At 54.0% G+C, this 19306-nt stretch overlaps 1 protein-coding gene across 1 annotated transcript; it reads left to right on the top strand.

Annotated features, from left to right (window-relative positions):
• Positions 1-621: 621 nt before the first annotated feature.
• Positions 622-15086, top strand: LOC309414280 (methanethiol oxidase-like; the record flags this gene model as incomplete). Its single annotated transcript, XM_082011580.1, has 14 exons — positions 622-771; positions 2405-2635; positions 6863-6956; positions 9176-9274; positions 9589-9701; positions 10841-11026; positions 11504-11624; positions 12186-12368; positions 12711-12889; positions 13304-13382; positions 13643-13764; positions 13865-13957; positions 14182-14300; positions 14924-15086. The coding sequence occupies 14 exons, from the start codon at positions 622-624 to the stop codon at positions 15084-15086; spliced, it is 1932 nt and encodes a 643-aa protein (XP_081867706.1).
• Between the last annotated feature and the right edge of the window lie 4220 nt (positions 15087-19306).

The following is a 19306-nucleotide window of genomic DNA, read 5'->3' as shown; positions in this document are numbered from 1 at the left end:
CCATAGCCAACTCTCAGCCACAGAAGACCCACACATTTGATCTCCTCCCCTCTAGGCTGCAGCAGATGAATATTGAGATCTCCTAACCCTCCTGAATGTTTTTTGCTGTGCTTTTGTAGCATTTGCTCGTTTCAGTGTTTAGAAGCTGGGCTGAATATGTGGAAATTGCACTGAGTGTGACTGTGACCTTTGTTTTCCTTATGGGACCTTGCCAGGGAGATAAGGATGCAAATGTAACTTTCTGTGTGTTTCTTAAAGTATTTTGCAGGGGAATCATGGATATTGCAGAGAGTGGAAAGGGTATTGATAAGGTTGTTTTACCATAGATAAAAATATTCTCTCCTGTAACAGACAATCAAAGCACTGATACCTACTCTGCCTAGGAGGATGAATAGAGACTGACCAGAAACTCATACAGAGAAGTGCAAATGAGTCCTTGGAGTGGAACCTGAAGTGTTTAGTAAACTGCTCGGCATACGTATTCCTGGTTTGCATTTCCATTCCATCAGTGGAGGAAAGTCAGCCGTTGTTGTTTTCACGCGGTCTAAGCTTGCAGCCTGATTTGCAGTGCTCGTCGGGGCTTTTAGGGAAAGTGGCCGATGGCTGTCTTTAGGCAGAGGCATGTCAGAGGAGAAGCAGCAGGTCCTGCTCGTCCGTCCTCCCCAGCTGCGTGATGCTGCCACTCCTCGTGTGTCAGATGGAGCGATCGTGCGGTTGCGGGAGGAGTCGGCTGCAGGAGCTGATCCGGCAGAAAGCCGCGCTGCCGAAAAAGTGACTCACCGTCCCTCTCCCTGTGGCTGCGCGTGGCAGGGCCCTTCCACAGCGGCCTGAAGTCACTTCTCGTTACACGGTGTCTGAAATCACAACCTAAGGATGTGGGTTGCGGATGGGTTTGTCCGGTTGTAGCTGTGGGCTATAGTGGGAAGGGGCGATCCCACTGGTGCCGTGCTTCTGGCCAGACCTTTCTGCCCCTTCCCCTGTGGCTGCTGCTCCAACAGCAGACCCCCGCTGTGGAGGGGAAGGGGCGGCTGGCACAGTAGTGGCAAGAAGGCAGAGCGGGGCCCTGAGGGAGAAGTGTCGTCGTGCTGTGCTGACGTTCCCTCCAGCCAACCTGGCAGCCTGGACATGGTGGTGTTTGTGAAGCGATGTGCCGAAGGGCGCCGCGTGTGAGCCCAGTAGCCCTGTGACATTTGGTTTGTCTCTGCTCGGTGGGGTGATCCGGAGGTCCAGGGTGGTGGGTGTCAGCTCGCGTAGTCCACCTGCTTTCAGCCACGGTCGCCTTGTGTCTTAAGCGTGCTCTGCCCTTCAGCTGTTTGCGTTCCCACCTGCACCAAAGCTCTGAGCGCTCCGTCTGTCTGTCTCACGTGCCTTCGGTGGGCTCTTCTCCTCTGCTGCCCCGGAGCCGTTTGCGCCGAGCCAGCGCCGGCGTGCAGCGAGCTGTGCCGCCTGCCGTCGTCGTCTTGCTGCTGCGCCGGGGATCCGCAGCTGGCGGGGCAGTTGTGTGCCAGCAGCCTCACCATCCTGCTCCCTCTCTGCTCTCCCCTCTGCCCTGGCAAGGGATGAGCGCAGCTGGTTGTGCTCTGTGCTTGCTTGCACCTACAGCTTCCCGGTGGCTGAGGCTGGGAGCAGTGTGCCCTGAGCCAGGATCCTGAATCCTCATGGCTGAGCCGCGTAAGGCATCCAGCAGCTGTGGCAGAGTGCAGCGTGCCCTGTTCTATCCGAGCTGTTGTGTTGTGCACTCGACTCACCACCCCTTCTCATCATATATGGGCAGCCAGGTTTCATCTCCTTCATGAGGCTGCAAATCCCGTTTATCTTCTCAAGCCATGTCTCTCTGAACGGATTAGTCTGCTCTCGCAAAGAGCATTCTAGAAACCAAATATATCTGTGGTAGGATCCATCTTGCCCATCCTTAAACCAGGAGTCTCTGGAGGTGGACATGTACGTAGTTGCCTGCATTGCCTGTGGAGAGAGAAATCTCCATCCTGGGAGTATGTTCCAAGTCATTCAAGTTGGCCATTTCAAATAGGTCAGATGAGTGATACCCAGAAAAATTATCTTCTGATTTATTCTGTCCTGAGGGCTGTTTGCCTAAAATGCTTCAAAGCATTGTGAACTTCTGAATCTAGTGCTGAGGGCACTGGAAGCATCCTATCTCTGGCTTCAAAGGGAATGCTTAGAGCTCTCTTATTTATTTAGGTAGTTGTTCAGGTGTTCGTTGGCATGGGCTGTGTAATCCAGTTCCTGAAAGGATTTAGCTCTCCTCTTGCCTCACTCGGAGATGTGCTGCGAAACAGAAGCAGCAACACAGTGTTATCTTCACTCAGTCCCTAGAGGTGATCCCAGCGTAGCGAGGCTTAAGTGACTGTTTGCATTAAGGTCCCTTCTGCTCTCTGCCTCTCAGGGTGAAGTAGTTCTGCCTTTGACTGGCTATGTGCTCCACCGCCTGTCCATGCCCAACCTGAAGGATGACTGTTACCACTTCTGGGTGGAATGGAGGCATCACATGTTTTGTAGATGTGTCATCAAGGAAGAGGAACAAGCTGATTCTTCCAAGTTTCATCTTTTCCTGGTTTTGTGTGGTGGCTATGAGAACAAACTTCTGAGCTCTCATGCTGTGTGCGCTATGCCTGAGGTAGCATGCCTCTGGGGAAGGAGACGGGATCTGGAGCTTTTGGAACAAGAAACAAGGAAGAGGAGTTTTGGATTACCCCTCGATGCTTGTGTAGGCAAATATGGAACCAGGACACTTCAATAGTCACTTAAAATGCAAATCATTAAAGTGGAGATCTTAGCTTAGAGTAAAGAGTAAAATGTGGGAGACACTTATATTAGGATACAGTTCCTTTTGTCCATAATACCAGATTTCTTGTTCTTTTTCAGAGGAGGTTGATGGATTTTGGAAGGAGCTCAATAGGCTTTGCACACTCATGACAGCAGCTCCTCTCCCAGAGACTGCACATCTGGTGTCAGGGTGTAATAATGCAAAGAAGAGCCCATATTCCTTTCTCTGTTTCAAATGTAGCTGTTAGAGAAGGACATAAAGTGGCTTTTTTCAGCAGAGACTTTGTCCACAACTTGCATCACCAAGAATCATTAAGGCTGGAAAAGACCTTTAAGATCATCAAGTCCAACTGTCAACCCAACACCACCATGCTCACTAAACCATGTCCCCAAGTGCCATGTCTACATGTTTTTTGAACGCTTCCAGTGAGGGTGACTCCATCACCACCCTGGGCAGCCTGTTCTGATGTTTGACCGCTCTCTCTGTAAAGACGTTTTCCCCAATATCCAACTTAAACCTCCCCTGGCGCAACTTGAGAGCATTTCCTCTGATCCTATTGTTAGTTACCTGGGAGAAGACACCAACACCCACCTCACTACAACCCCCTTTCAGGTAGCTCTAGAGAGCTACCTCCTCAGCCTCCTCCAACTAAACAACCCCAGTTCCTATAGAAGCTGTGTTTTACTCCAGTGATCTGACTGAGAAAGAACAGTTCCTCCGCTGGTCCGTATCTGCACCGGACGGACAAGTGCCAGGGAGGTGACCTCCCATTGTCACCTTCCTTTCTATCTGCACTGCAATTTCGCATTTCTTAGTTGTCATATTTTTGCTCACCCACCAGAAGGTTTCTGGTGAGCATGTGTATCAGTCTGCTGGCTTCTGTTTCACGTTCACCGGTGACGGGATAGTTGGGACGCCGTCATACACACATTGGCCATGATTCCTTGGTGCCTGTTGGTGAAATGCCAGGCCCCACAGCAGTTCAGGTAGGGATGACAAATACAAATCGAGGCTCACTCCATGAATTTAAATTTGTGAGCAGATCTCTGCTTCAGAACATCATCAGAAAGGACTGGCAGATGCTCACAATCGGACCCCCGGCCGGCCGGGGTCACTGGCAGTAAACACTGACATGCAGAGCTGTGGGGGCTCCAGCCTCACACTCTCTAAGCCACATCTTGAAGAAGTTAACGGTAAACCTTGTTAAGCTTCCCATACCACATCGGCAGTGGGTGAATTAACCTCCAAACCTTGCCACTGCTGTTTGAGGAGATAAATTGTGCCTGTTTTGACACAAGGCTTGGATGGTGTGGTTTTCCTTGTGCTCCTGGAGAGGGGAATGGGCTGGAACAGAGTGAAACCCCTGGGAGACGTGGACCCTGGGCAGGTCTAGGACAGCGTACCTCTGCTGGCATCTTTTGCGGGGACGCTGGTGCTGACTAAAGTCTTTCCAGACTCTCGTGGTGCGTGGTGCCTTGCTGACCTGTTTGGATGTGGCAGAAGGCTGTACAGAGAGGACGGAGGCCAGGTGAAAAGTACAGGAAAGGGGATTTAGGACTGCAAGACGATGAGCAGCACGTAGCCACCCTGGGCACCTCCAGGGTTTCATGGCAGGGTGAGGTAGCAAACGAGAGGACGTCCCCCCTGGAGAAGTGGGGAAGGTTGGAGACTGCTCGTGCAGTCGGGGGAGTTCTTGCTGGGGTGTTGGGAGCAGCCTTGGTGTCCTTGGTGCGGCGAGGTCTCCTCCCGACGCGTTTAGTGTGCTGTGCCAGCCTGCACCAGATTGCATCACCTCGTCCTGCCCAGGATCAAAATTAAGGCACGGTCTTCCCTGTCGGGGCTGGAGAGATGGTCGGGAGGAGGGGAGTAGCTGCCACCTCGGTGTGGGCTGTCCGGTGAAGGCCCCGATTGCTTCTCCGTGTCATGGCTTCCCACCTCAGCCTGCCACAGGGAGCTTTCCTGGGGCCGAGCGCAGACCACACTGATTGTGCTCCCCGCTAACCATCGCTTGCTTGCTGGTTGGTGTTGCTGAGCCTGCTCTTCTCCTTCCTGCTATCAGTTTTAATGAGAAAACTCTACACCCCACAGCTTGGTTTTGTGAGGGATGCCAAAGACGTCACCAAAGAAAGCCAACTAGGATGACCAGCAAACTTTGTTAATGAGTGGAGGACTAATGAACTTTTTAATTAGCAGGTGTGCGGGTGCAAGAAGAAGGTGCAGTAAGCCATGCACATCGTGACAGCGGAAGCATGCAGAGAGGCATCGGCTGAGCACCTGAAATTGCCTCTGACGGAGCGGGAGCTTCTCGCGCGTCCTCGGGCCTGGTCGTGCCTCCTGCCTGCCGGGCAGACAAGGACGGCAGCAAGTCAGGTACAATGCCTGAACTTCTCCTTCCTCTTCGGTGGGAGAAAGGTGGGCAGTTCTGCCCAGCCCTGAGCAGCAGGGTGGAGCGATGGTGAGCTCCGTGCAGCTCAAGCAGAGCAGAGGGAAAGGCCGTTTTGAGTTGCTCTGAGGAGGACAGCCAGCTCTGGCTCCTGGACTGAGGGCTTCCTTCTGTTTCCTGAGGTGTGAGCTGTTGAAATCTGCCGGCGATCACCAGATGCCTGGTTGGTTCCTGACACTGGCACCTCTTGTGCCCCCAAGACAAGCTTGCTGCCCTTAGGAGACATGGAAGGGTTTGCTCTCAGTATTGGAGGTGGAGGAAGATTCTTTGCCTCCACTTGTACAAATGTGGCCCCAAACTTACAGCGTGTTGTGAACACGTGTGGGTTGCAGTGTGATGAACCAGAGTGTTGACAGGCTACAGGCGCTGCAAGAGGCAGACCCTGGCTGAAAGCTGTCCCAGGCAAGCAATACTGAAAGTCTCTGTGCTGCACTTCAGAGAAGAGGTTGTACCACCTACTTCCACACCTCTCTGCAGTAGGAGTTTGCTGTTGAAGGCTGTGAGGTGCAAACTCCTGCCGAAGCAGTGCCACAAGTCCTGTTCAGAAGCACATGTCTATAAAATAAACTGCTTTGAGAGTTACTGTAGAAGGCTGTGACTGTTCTTAACCCAGAAGTCTAGCAATATCCTGCTGGCTTAGAAAGCAGTGCACAGCCCTGGGAGGCATCACTGTGTCCTCCACCTTCAGAGTGCTGCTGTCCTTGCACAGCTGAAGGAGGGAGACCTTATCACCGTGTTCTAGTATTTAAAGGGTGGCCACAAAGAAGATGGAGACTCCCTTTTTACGGGGAGTCACATAGAAAAAACGGGTAATGGGTACAAGTTACTTCTGGGGAGATTTCGGTTGGACACAAAAGGGAGTTTTTCCACAATGAGAACAATCAGCCATTGGAATAATCGCCCCAGGGAAGTGGTGGATTCCCCAACACTGGACATTTTTAAGATACAACTGGACAGGGTGCTGGGCCATCTTGTCTAGATTACGCTTTTGCCAAGAAGGGTTGGACCAAATGATCTTTGAGGTCCCTTCCAACCTGGTATTCTATGATTCTATGATTAAGTAGAAGTGTTTAACATTCATATAGCCATGAGGGGGGAAAGACAGCCAATGTTCAGCACCCTGGGTCTTACGGCATTGGCCTGTCACTCTTTGTTTTGTCCAGCATGGATATGCAGTGGTCCTTGACTCTCCTTACCATTTGGAGATGGTGACGTCCTGCACACATTAAACCTGAAGTCCAGTGTGGAGCCCAGTGCCTTAATGCACTTGACCTGATGCAGCTGAACTACCCCGTGTGCAGCACAGCTCTTTGATGCCTCTTTCTTCTGGCATTCTTTGCATCCTTTCTGCCTTATTTTTCCTAGTTTTTCTGGCATCCAGGAAGGGTTCCTCTGGTGGGGTCTTCCAGGTCCTAGGTGGGTGCTATGCTCAATTAAATGGGGTGCTCCAATGCTGTGGAAAAGCCATCCAGAAGTGCCTCCATTACACGTCTGATTTGATATGAGGATAGAGTTTCTTTCTGCGTGGTTACTCTGGCCCAGGATCACCACTTCTTTCATGGTCAGTAACACAAGGCGGGTTTTGGGTTTTTTTCACATGCTTTCTCCTTTCGTCCATGACATTATTTTAACAGTTCTCTTTGCTTATAGAGAACTACGATGAACCTGGGACGCAGCTTGTCAGTGATAACCGTACATCGACTGGTGGCGTGGAGGTGTCCAGCTGTGGTGAGTAACGATCCCTCTCCTGGCTGCCTTTGCCCCTTGCACTGAAACTGCCGAGGTGGATTTCTGCTAAACAAATCACGAGTTCTTCCAATTGCAGCAGTTTGATGCTCCCCGATTAGGAAAAGACCAAGTGTTTGGCTGCTCCCGTGTCCGCCTGTCACATGGTTAAAGTGCTGTTCTGGAAGCCATTTAATTACAGCCCTAGTGAGATGGGCTAAGCTGTCCTCTCTTCTGATAGATATCTCCTGAGGGCTTCTTTAATGGCACTGTCAGATGTTGCTGCATTCCTGTGTGGAGCAATTACCTGTCCCGTGTAATTTGCCCGCTGATTGAGGAGTTCTTCCACAGATATGATACGCATTCACGTTCCACAGCGCTTGGTGTTTTCTTCCTGCTGCAGTGTGGCAGCTGGTGGCAGCCAGACTCATGGTGATCTCAGGAGGGGATCCTTCTTTCAAAACTTTTTCTGTTCGACACCTGATTCCCTTTAACAAAGATCTCCGCTGTTCCCGTGCGAGTTTTGTGGCAGTTTAGCCTAGTTTGTCTGTAATTCAAGTGCACCGGTGCCAGGCAGTTGGCGGTGTTAGTGCCTGCCATGAGGCTTTGGCTGTTCATTGACCAGACTGGTGGGGAGAGTAAGTGGCTACTGCTCAGGCAGCAGCTGCACTGAATTCCTGGAATCCTTGAGGCTCCTCTTTTCCGCAGATTGCCTGTGTTCCCATATGGAGATGCAAACCTGAGAGGCAGCGGGCACGCCGTGACCTTGTCAGTGCCGCATCAACAAGGACACAGACTGTATTTCCTGAGGCAGCCGTTTCTAGCCTGATGTCTGTTGTAGCTGTTTGGGAGATGTGGACAGTTACTCGAGTCTCTTCTGATGTCGGTAGTGTTGGAGTGAGCGCTGTATCCCGGTGCACAGTCCTTCGGAGCTCCCAAAGTCGTCTTTATGGGCAGAGGCACCTCTGGGGCTGGCTTTCGGAGTGGGCGCCTGGAGCCGGCGATGCCTTCAGCTCGGCTTCAGACAGAGACGTGCCTTCTGTCAGGGTCCAGGTTGCAGAGGTGCCTTTGGTGGCCGCCGTATGTTCAAACCGTGTAATTTCCAGGAGGCTGCTGGTGGGGCCGATTATCTAGCTGGGCTTCTCATCCCTCCTGTGGAATTTGCAGGCACTGCACATTTGTGTGGCAGGAACCTGGGGATGGGGGATGGCTTTAATTACCTTGTGTCTCGGCTGGGGCACGGAGGCCTCCGACGCGTGAAGAAGTCCCAGTGGAAATGAGCAGAGGCCCAGGATCAGATACGGGTGGTTGTGTTTAAGGAAAAGACCTGCATGGACCAGCAGATTTTTCCTCAAGATTGGTGGTTAGCAAGGCGGAAACAAGCCGCAGCGCTGGTCTGGCACCTCCCAAACGCTTAGGAGCGATGGCTCCTCCCTTGGCAGCTTGCTTTGTCCCCCCACCCCATTGCCTTGTATATAAGGTCCCCTCGGAGCAGCCTTGGCACAACACAAGCCACTCCGGTGAGGCAGACAGCAAGCTGCACCTCCAGTTCCAGCACCTCTGCTCTTGAGGAGAGTGAACCAGAAGGCCTTCAGCATGGGTAAGAGAGACTCTGCAGCCTCCCTGCAGCCCGCGGCAGCTCCAGGCCCTTGGAGCCCCTCCTGGATCTGGCTCCAGCCGCTGCCTGGAGGCTGCAGACATCCCCCCTTGAAACCGCGTCCCGGCTGGGCACTGCTAGGTTTGTTCCCCTGCAGCGCTGCAGGAAGGAGAGAGGTGGGACTGAAGTTTGGCGGTTTGTCCGGCTGGTACCAAAGGTTTCTTTTGTCTGGCCACCGATCTGCTTGCGGGGCTTCTCTTTGCCTTGAAAAGCTGCTTCCGTGTGGCTGTAGCGTCCATGCCGAGGGGAGCTTCCCCTTCTGCTGGGGAATCGTCAGGGCGACAAGAAACCCGACGTATTTTCCAGGCTAGACCTTCGATAGCGAGGTAGTTGTCGGTGGCAGCTCGCTCCCTTCAGCGGCGCTCAGAGGATGCAGAAGCGGGCTGCGCAGTGGTTTGGTCCGTGATGTCCTCCGCGGCACTTTAGGGAGGATTGCCCTCCTGGGTGTGTGATTTGTCAGCGCCGCAACAGCGGTGGGTGCTGCTCACAGCGGTCCCCAGTGACAGCTGGGGCGGGAGAAGGTCCGTCGGGTGGGACAGAGTCTTCTGCATAGGCCCCTTTCAAGGACGTGGACGTTTCTCATTTTATTCTTCTCTTCTTCCCAAATCAGACAGATGCAGAGTTCAGTGCTACGACTACCCCACCTGCCCGGACGTTGTGAAAGGCAAGTCGTCTTGAGCGTGGCTTGGAACGGCGGGTATTTGGGAAAGAGCTCCGTGTTGGCGGAGGCCACCGCTTGTTATCTCTCTGTGCTGAGTCCCTTCCCCCAGAGGGAGAAAACGGTGACTGTAGGGCGATGCGCTTTTGTTGTTCTGGGTCAGGAATGGAAGCGAGGTTGGACAGTTGTCAGTGACCAAGCAGGAAGGTCGTAGCATGCAGAAAAATAAGTTCAGTCCGATCTGAGAGTCTGTTGAAGCGTTGCTTTTCCTTTCTGGCTGGTTCATGGCCTGTTTCACCCCAAGCTTTCTCTCTGCCCAGCTCCTAGAGAGGAGGTTGCCTACGTGACCTGTACCTACAGGGAAACATGCATCGACCAACCTGACTTCCTGGCCACCATCGATCTCAACCCCAGATCTCCATATTATTGCCAGGTACCTGTTTGCCAACTGGTTTCTTATTGGGCTGATGACTAGCTGCTGGCTCTGTGCTTCGTCGCGCCCGGGATTCAGGACATTCACTCATTTTTGCTAGGGAAAAGCAGATTGCTTGGTAGCCACTCTGTCATGCAGGCTGTCTGTTTATGCCTTGCACCTTCTTGTCTTCCTGCATCTTCCTTTCTCGTCCTCCCTGGCTTGACTCTTGCTCCCTGCCTGTTCATGTCCTGCCAAGACCTGTCTGGGAAGCCCCTTATGAGTTTTGTCATGGCAAGTCTGCTCCTTGCTTCTCCACTGGCGTTGTGCATGAGATAGGGATGTTGTCTGCTAGGGATCTCCCGTTCCCGCTCTCTTCCCTCTGTCCTCCGTGTGCCTGGCTCTGGTTGAACCTTCTCTGTCTCTGTGTCCTGGGGACAAGCCGGCTCTGACTCACTTCCCAACTCACTTCCAGAGCACCTCGGTGCTGCGAGTGAGCTTTTGAGCGCATGCTCTGAATCACCCTGTCAGGGGCTGCTCAGCGTGGAAAACGGCCTCTAGTGACGCAGCTGGTTTAGGGTAGCCAGCACGTTTGCGGAGTTCGGCGTGTTTCTGTTGTGCTGCCCTTCCAGAGATGTTCTGTTACGCACCGCAGCAGCCTGTCTGCTGCCATCCTCGATGGGGCATCGGCATTTACCTGTCTCCGCAGGCTGCAAGGACGGGTTCTCTACGTCGAGGGTGTATTTATGACCCGACCGGTCCATTGCTACACCACCTCAGAAGAAAATGCACTTTAAAGCAAAAATAAGCTTCTGAGAGCTTTAAACACATGTTGAACTCCAGTCTCAGGAGGAGTTCACAGAGCAATGCACCAGTTTTGTCAAGATGATGATCATCATTTCTTCCTGTGCATGATTTTCTGAATTTTAGTGGCATGGGGTGAGGAGTTCTGGAAAGAATCTCCACCCTTCCCAGCTGCACACAGTAGGCTAAACAAAGAGCAGTGGCCAGTGCAAGGAGCAGTGTTCTCCCTGAGTCTCTAGAGGCAGTCCCAGCTACAGTCACACGGAGGCTACCAAGACAGCGGTACCTGCCAGCGTTAGGGTCCCCGTTTCTCCCTGCCTCCCTGCGTGAAGCCTAACTCTACCTTGACTGCCTAGGTGATCCACCGCCTGCCCATGCCCAACCTCAAAGACGAGCTGCATTCCTCGGGGTGGAGCGCTGGCTGCACCTGCTTTGACAATATCTCAACGAAAAGGAACAAGCTGATTCTTCCCTGTTTGATTTCTTCCCGCATTTACGTGGTGGATGTGGGTTCACAGTGCCGGGCTCCCAAGCTCTGTAAGGTATGACTGGGCTGACTACAAGGATTTTTTGGGAAGGACTTGGGAGCGGGTGCTTCTGGAATAATAGAGAGGGAAGAAGGTTCTCTCTTCATCTTCTCTTCCACCCTGAATTTTGAGAGCTGGGTCAGATTTCCCTCTCAGCTCTCTGCTTTTCAGACCAAGGAAGGCTCTGATCATCATTGCGTTCCTTTCTCGGTACCTGTTGCATTCAGAGAGAGTTTAGTAACTGGAAGTCACTCCACAGACAAGCTGTTAGGAGTTAGGTGCTGCTGCATTCTCATCTGTGTAAAGTGGGGCTCCGAGGCCTCTGTGCTCCTCTCCAAGGCGAGCAGGCCCTAGCAAGTGTGAGTTCTTGGAGAGAAAGCTCCTGCAAGTGTTAGAGATTTTCAGAAGCCTCCGATGGCCAAAGGCTCTGCCAGGGAGTGTGGAATGAGGTGAGCAGCCGGAGGCTGAAGTGTGTGTGTCAACTTTTTTCAGATGATTGAGCCAGTGGATGTCTTCTGGAAGTGCAACAAGGGATACCTCTGTGTAGTTCACAGCCTGCCTAATGGTGATATATTGATTTCTAACATGGGAGATCCAGCTGGCAATGGAAAGGGTATGTTTTCCTGTAATCATTCAAATAGTGTCATTCCTATTAGAAAAATAACGACTTGAAAAACTGCCGACTTTTAGAGTTTTAAACAGCAAACTTGAGATACTTGTTCAGAAGTCCCTGACCTTCTTTGCTGGTATAAGCCCAATAATCACCCACAAGCCTGAGGTGCAGAGTGAGGACATGAAGAGACGTGTTAGAGGAAAAGCTGGTCCCTTCTGCACATTTGGGCACTCAGTCTACCTGTCTGAGCATGTCTTAGCATGTCTTGGTCATCCATGACTGCTTGAGAATGGGGAGGTGGGCTGAGCGCTGCCGACACAGGTAACTTGGCCACTGAAAACACTAAAGTGAATATTAAGTTGGGATCATTTTTGGCCCCCAGAACTGCTATTTAGCATGTATAGGGATCTATAAAGAGCTGTAGAGTCTTTGCAGCTGAGTATCTCAAGGTTTAACCTATTTTGACAATCTTGGCCATTTAAGTTGGGCTTACAAAAAATGTGTTACCTGTTTAGAAGTGGAGTATGTGATCTGTTGTACATGCGCTTTTTTTTATCACAGGTGGATTCATTGTGCTGGATGGAGAGACCTTTGAGCTGAAGGGGAACTGGGAACATGACTGTGAAGTCCCCCCAACTGGATATGACTTCTGGTACCAGCCACGCCACAATGTTCTGATCAGCTCGGCTGGACTAGTCCCGAAACGTGCGGGACGTGGATTTAATCCCAATGACTTGAAGAAAGGTGAGGGAATACGGATGCAAGTGCTGAGCCAGACGTTACCAAGTCCTAGGTGGTCCCAGGTGTCACCTGGGTGACATCTCGCAGGGTGTCAATGTGGTCAGAGAGAGGACAGGCAGATTTCCGCCCCAACAGCCCATGGCACAGGCACTGCTAGAGGACCTGCAGCATCTGCCCTTAAGACAGGCTGGTCCCCGTCTTCTGCCGCTGCTCGCGAAATCACTGCAGTTTCTCTGCTAATTCTGGCTAGTTGCTGCCACGGCTGTCCCCCTTGTGAGCATTCTGGGGAGGGATTAGTCTCCGCGCGAAACCCCCCTCTTCTGACTTGGTTTTCCTTTTCCTCAGGGGTCTTTGGGCGCCGCCTGAACGTGTGGAACTTGTCCTGCCGCACCCTCACCCAGTGCTTTGACCTGGGGGAGGACTCTCTGCCCCTGAGCGTTAAATTCCTGCACAACCCCGATGCCGCCGAGGGATACGTCAGCTGTGCCCTGAGTGGCATCGTCTACCGCTTCTACAAGTGCGAGGCAAGTACTGTGCCGGCAGCCGGGGAAGCCCGGCCACGGTGAGCTACAGGGTGGTGGAGAAAGGCACAGAGGAAGTGTGGGGTAGCCGAGAGCAAGGAGGAGGCGCGTGGAGAGGGCGGTAGCCAGAGCCTGGCCTCACCACGTACGCTGGACTGAGAGGAGTCTGTTCTTCCACCGAGTGTAAGGGGAGCCCATCGTGAGCAGCTGGGGTGGACATCTGGGGGTTCTTTTGAGCGATGAAGCCCAGCCTTGCTGTTGGTATCACACGATGTGCCCTTAATTGTGTGGGCTCGTAGAAGCTGGCTGCCGTGGTAGCCGTCCTCAGGCAGCTTTGCCTGGCTGTGCAAGCGTGGGAGCGCGCTTGCCTGAGCAGGCAGGAGTGCTGACGGCGCGGTGCCTGTGTTTCTTGGACAGAGAGACAACTGGGCAGTAGAAGAGGTGATTCGGATCCCGGCCAAGGACGTGACGGGATGGATTATGCCCAAGATGCCAGGTTCGTGTGCCCCGAGCGTTGTGTTGTGCAGCCTGGCAAAGGGGGCTCGCCGACCCCCAAAGCCTTGCGGGGTAAACATGCGAGAAGGCTTTTTGGAGGGCTTGGGGGGCTGTGGAAGGAAGCCCCGTGCACTTGGGCAGGTCTCCTGTGCCAGAGGCAGGGCATAGAGAATGGCAGGGAGAGACGCGGGCTGGGGCGCGACGCGAGGCCCGTTTCTGTCGGTGCTGCCTTCTCTAGAGCTCTTTGTTTCTGTGCCCCAGCCTTCACAGTCGACCTCGTCATCTCCATGGATGACAAGTACCTGTATCTCAGCAACTGGCTGCACGGAGACATCCGCCAGTACGAGCTCTCCAAAACCTGCAAGCCCAGGCTGGTGGGGCAGGTAAGGCAGGAGGGGCAGGGCTTGCGCTGCTGGGCTCCTTAGCGGGATCTGGTGGTGGTTGGGTGCCGAGGCGACACGTCTCCCTCTGCCTTGCTTACAGGTGTTTGTGGGAGGCAGCATCCTCAGAGGTGGACCTGTGTGTGTGTGTAGAGACGAAGAGCTGAAGTGCCAGCCGGAGCCCTTGGTGATCAAGGTGAGTTCCACCTCCTCTTTGGACTTTGGGTCTGCTCGGCTAGTTCTCTGCCCGAGGTGTCTGGGGTGGGTCTCCACCGAGGTGCCCGTGTGTCTGCAGCACCCGGTAGCTTGCGTGAGCTAGGAGGGGAGGCAGGCGCGCTGCTCCCCTCCCCTGCTCCTGCTTGTGCTTGGCTGCCGAAAGAAAGAAGCCAGTAACATCACTGCTGTCTGCTGTGCCTTCAGTGCAAGAGAGTGTACGGCGGCCCTTGTAAACTGCAGCTCAGCTTGGACGGCAAGAGGCTGTACGTCACCAACTCCTTCTACAGCACGTGGGACAAGCAGTTCTACCCGAATATGGTCAGGTAAGAGAAGTTTGGGGAGAAAGGGGCCGCTTTTGGATGGCCTCTCTGTCAGAAGCGGGGAAGTTGCCTCACCGAGGGGCTACAAGGACGCGTTTGTGACTGCGGGGGCACAGGTTTTCTGGCCATCATCCGCACAGCTTCCTCGTGCTGATTTTCACGTGCAGTTGACCCTCAAAGATCTCTGGCTGGGCAAGGGGCTGCTGCTGGCTGTGTGGAGCTGCAGTGCCAGGGTTTTGCTTGGGAGCACGTTGAGTGTTGCAGAGCCCACCCGTGGATCTCTGCAAGCCCGGCCACATCTCTGCTACAGCATCTCCCAGTGTATCCACCAGAGGTGTTTTGACTTGGCAAAGCAGACGATGGTATCCAACACAAAGGCAAGCTCCAGCTTGCCTGTCACATCGTGCCTAGCGGTTTACTCGCGTCCGTTGAGAATTCAGGGGAAAAACGTGAGCGCTGGTGGATGCCACTACTGGTCGTGGGCATCCCAGTGCTCCCTGCAGAAGACAAGACATTAAGGAGAAAGCCTCTTCCTCAATACGGATCAGGAGGGTGAAGGCCAGAATCTCTCAAAGCAGGACAGTGGTTTGCCTGTCTGTAATCGCTGCGCTCTTGTCCCCTCGCAGGGAAGGCTCTGTCATGCTGCAGATTGATGTGGACACCGAGAAAGGAGGCCTGACCGTGAACAAGAACTTCCTGGTGGATTTTGGAAAGGAACCCAATGGGCCTTGCCTTGCCCATGACATCCGCTTCCCTTGTGGGGATTCCACCTCCGATATCTTGGCCTAGGCGCCATGTGAAGGCTTCTTCTCTCTCTTCTTTATGCAGCCATTAAAAATGAGCGTAGGGTAATTGGGTCTGGGGGTCCCCATTCATTGCTGGAGTCTAGATTTCTGCTAACAGGAGCTACGGCAGCTCCGCCTCGTTGCGAGGGTTCGGATCAGGCAGACCAGCGAGCAGAGACACACGGCATGTTTTCAGTGGTGTTTTCAGCGCAAAGCAATCCCTGGGCATGATTCACAGAGCAGAGCCCAGGGCACTTGCTCAGCCATGAGATGTGCAGAACGCACGGTGCCTTTTGGCAGCAAGCGAAGTGCCCAGTTCGTCTGAGTTATTTTTCTTCAGCCAGGTCATTCCTGGATAGTCTTCCCCTGGCACGAGAGCGCTCTTGGCTCCCTTGTCACGTGCACGGGTTGGTATGCGTTACGGCTGAGGAGTGTCAAGTGCTTTATTTTGAAAAGAGGTGCCTGTTTCCTGACCCTGGTTTGCTCTTGTGTTCTGCTTTAACCACGAATAAAATTGTTCATCGCATCAGCTAGATCTTCACGTCTCTTATTTCCTTGAAGCCTTTCTATATTGCTTTCAGCAGTGGTTAGTAGTTAGGTCAGGGTTTTTGAAACCCTTACAACAGAACCACTGGCTGGTCAGGAGTGCCTGTTAGTGTTCCTTGATCCCAAAGGTTGCAAAAATCTGCATTTAATGTGGATCCTTATAAATTTTAGCTTTTTACATATTTACTTTGGAAGAAAACATTTTCACTTTCTTCCTTCACATTTCCCATGGCCAAACATATTACTACAGTTCTATTGTGCACCCTTAATGTTCCCAGGAGAAAAATAATCCCTTCTGGAGAACAATTCCATAGCTTCAGTGAGGTGTCCAAGAGGTCTTGTGAGCAACTGACCCCTGGGGGCACCTCTTCTCACTGCCTAGAGAGGATGACATGAGATAAGGTCTTGAGTTTCAGGAGGTGAGAGGCATCCCTGGGGTGCTACTTGAGTGTGACACCCCGTCCTGATCCTCCAGAGCTGCCTTGTTTGAGGGCTGTCTTGGGGGATGTCCCCGCTGCTGTGGTGGCTTTGGCACGAGCCTCATCCCACCTGCCTTCAGCCCCTGCAAAGCACGTACCCCACTGGAGGTGCCTCCTCCTCCCCGCTGGCGGGAGGGAGAGCCTGGCCAGCAGGCACCCCCATGCCGGCGTGCGGTGCTGGCGGCTGGAGGTAGCCGTGCAGAACCCAGCCTGGAAACCCCTCCTTGCGATGGGGCCAGGCACCGCGCAGACGGAGGCGGGGAGGTGCTCCCGCACCTCATGGCCGTGTTTGTGGGGTGGATCAGAGAGTCTGCTGTCCCCCCGCGCTGCCCGCTGACCACCCTCTCTGACTTGCAGGTGACCGCACAGCAAGGCGAGGGCTCGGCGCAGGCTTTGGGTGGCAGCTGAGCCGTGAAGATGGACGGGCGACGCAGCAGAGGTGACCCGGCTCCTCGTTCCCCCGTCGGACCATGCTCTGCACGCGCCGGGTGGAGGTGGACCTATTTCTGCTGGTACGAGCAAACTCTTGGACGCCCTCCGAGGCCCGTTGCCAGGTCTTCGGTGCCGATGCCCACGTTTCAGCTCGCGAGTGCGTCTGCAGCGGCTGAATGTGCCTTGCCTGGGGCGGCGGTGAGTTGGGGTGGCTGCAGCTGGGTGCTCCGTCTGTTCCCTCTAGTGGTTATTTGGAAGATATGCTTCTCCCTGGTGCCAGCACCCAAAAAGTCCTTTGCAGCTTCCAGCAGATCTGGACCATGAGGAAAGACACTGCTGGCATCACCCCGAAGACAAGTGACCCCCTGAGGGCAATCCTGGCTGAGCTGCAGCAGAGACGTTTCTGTGGAGGATGACCGAAAGGTGCACGTGAAGCTCAGATGAAGCTGGGCTGCTGCTCACACGTGCCCTGTCCTCTGCATCTAAGCCCTGGGGTCTCCAGGTAAAGCTTTCCTTGGTCAGAGGCAAGGTGGGACACAGGGGCCTGTTCTGGCCACCGTAGAGTGGATCTGCCGTGTGCCCTGTAGCACCGTGTGAAGCATCAGATACAAACAGACAAGCCCAAGCGGAACGGAGTGGTGAACGGAGTTAAATCCAGTTGGCGGCCAGTTACATGTTGTGTTCCCCAGGGCTCAGTTTTGGGGCCGGTCTTGTTTAATATCTTTATCAGTGGTCTGGATGAGGGGATCGAGTGCTCCCTCAGCAAGTTTGCAGATGACACCAAGTTGGGTGGGAGTGTTGATCTGCTGGAGGGTAGGAGGGCTCTGCAGAGGGATCTGGACAGGCTGGATCGATGGGCAGAGGCCAACTGTATGAGGTTTAATAAGGCCAAGTGCAGGGTCCTGCACTTTGGCCACAACAACCCCATGCAATGCTACAGGCTTGGGGAGGAGTGGCTGGAGAGCTGCCCGGCGGAAAGGGACCTGGGGGTGCTGGCTGACAGCCGGCTGAATATGAGCCGGCAGTGGGCCCAGGTGGCCAAGAAGGCCAACAGCGTCCTGGCCTGTATCAGCACTAGTGTGGCCAGCAGGAGCAGGGCAGGGATCTGTACTGGGCACTGGTGAGGCCGCACCTTGAATACTATGTTCAGTGTTGGGCCCCTCACCACAAGGAGGACGTTGAGGTGCTGGAGCGTGTCCAGAGAAGGGCGACGGAGCTGGGGAGGGGTCTGGAGCACAAGTCTGATGGGGAGCGGCTGAGGGAACTGGGGGTGTTCAGTCTGGAGAAGAGGAGGCTGAGGGGAGCCCTCATCGCTCTCTACAACTACCTGAAAGGGGGTTGTGGTGAGGTGGGTGTTGGTCTCTTCTCCCAAGTAACCAGCGACAGGACGAGAGGAAACGGCCTCAAGTTGCACCAGGGGAGGTTTAGATTGGGTATTGGGAAAAATGTCTTTACTGAGAGGGTGGTCAGGCATTGGCACAGGCTGCCCAGGGAGGTGCTGGAGTCGCCATCTCTGGAGGTGTTCAAAAAACGTGTGGATGTGGCACTTGGGGACATGGTTTAATGGGCTTGGGGGTGTTGGGTTGATGGTTGAACTTGATGATCTTTGAAGGTCTTTTCCAACCTCAGTGATTCTGTGATTGTGTGAGTGGGAGAGACCGAGCCAAGGCCATCGGCCTTCTTGCTGGCGATCTGGAGGTGACAGCAGCGTGACTGTTCTGGCTTGCTGGTGTCAGTCTGCATCGGGGTGCGCACTGGAGAGGACAGGGCAGCAACCTGCCGGCGAAGATGTGCCGGCGAAGGCCGAGCATCCACCGCACAGCCCTTAAGAGCCAAGCCAGCTGACGCCCGACTGCGTGGCCAGAGCGGTACAGACACTGACTAAGTGAGATGTGTCATGGGGAAACTGTTATGTTGCTCCTGCCCTCCTCCCAGCCGGCAAATTAACATCCCACAGTAAACGCTCGTCCTGCAATTAAAAGAAACCCAGTCCTCACTTTTCATTTTCAGTTGTGATTAACATCTGCAACCTCATAAAATTAATTCTGTGGTTGGGAATGCAGTGCTTGCCCGTCTCTCGTCGGGGGCACCCCGTCAGCCCCGGGGGGAGGCTCGGAACGCTGCTGCTGGCAGGAGTCGGAGGAGCAGAGCAGCCTGCTCCCCCTTCGTGGCTAAAAGCCCTCGTTCTTCCAGCATGCAAGAACGTGTACGCTGTGGAGCGCAGCCACGGCCATGGCCCCTGCCCCTCTGGGAGGGGAGGAGGTTCTGGTAGCACTGAAATAGCTTCCCTGCACCTTTCCAGTGCTGTAAGACGCTGAAGGCTGCCCCGGTACCTCCCACACCCCAAGGCGTGTGGATCCTCCCCTTGGTGTCCTTTTTCCAAACCCTCCTTCTCCCCGTCCTGCTCCCTATATATTGGAACCCCCACGGAGCTGCATCTTCTCTCTTGACTTGCTCCTAGCAGGCAGAATGCAAGCAGGATCATCTCCTGCTGCTGCTCATCGGCAGGCGAGACCCAGCCCAGCCTCCAGCACAGGTAAGAGACCTCTCCGTCGAATGCAACCTGCTCCCAAGAGGAGAAAGCGTGGGGCTGTTGGTGGCTTGCTGCCTTCTGGCCATGGGCTCTGCTCCAGAGTCCTCCTAAACTCATTTGGAGCTGGGTCCCGTGGTTTTTGTTACTGTGACACCCAGAAAACGTACAGTAAGAAGAAATGTGAGGATGAACGTGGTGTTTTCTCTGGCCAGGACAGGGTTTCTTTTCTCAAGC

Source organism: Phaethon aethereus, assembly GCF_964289735.1.
Source record: "Phaethon aethereus genome assembly, chromosome: 28".
NCBI lineage: Eukaryota > Metazoa > Chordata > Aves > Phaethontiformes > Phaethontidae > Phaethon > Phaethon aethereus.
The sequence above is the reverse complement of the archived record's forward strand: the minus strand, read 5'-3'. Positions and strand labels throughout refer to the sequence as shown.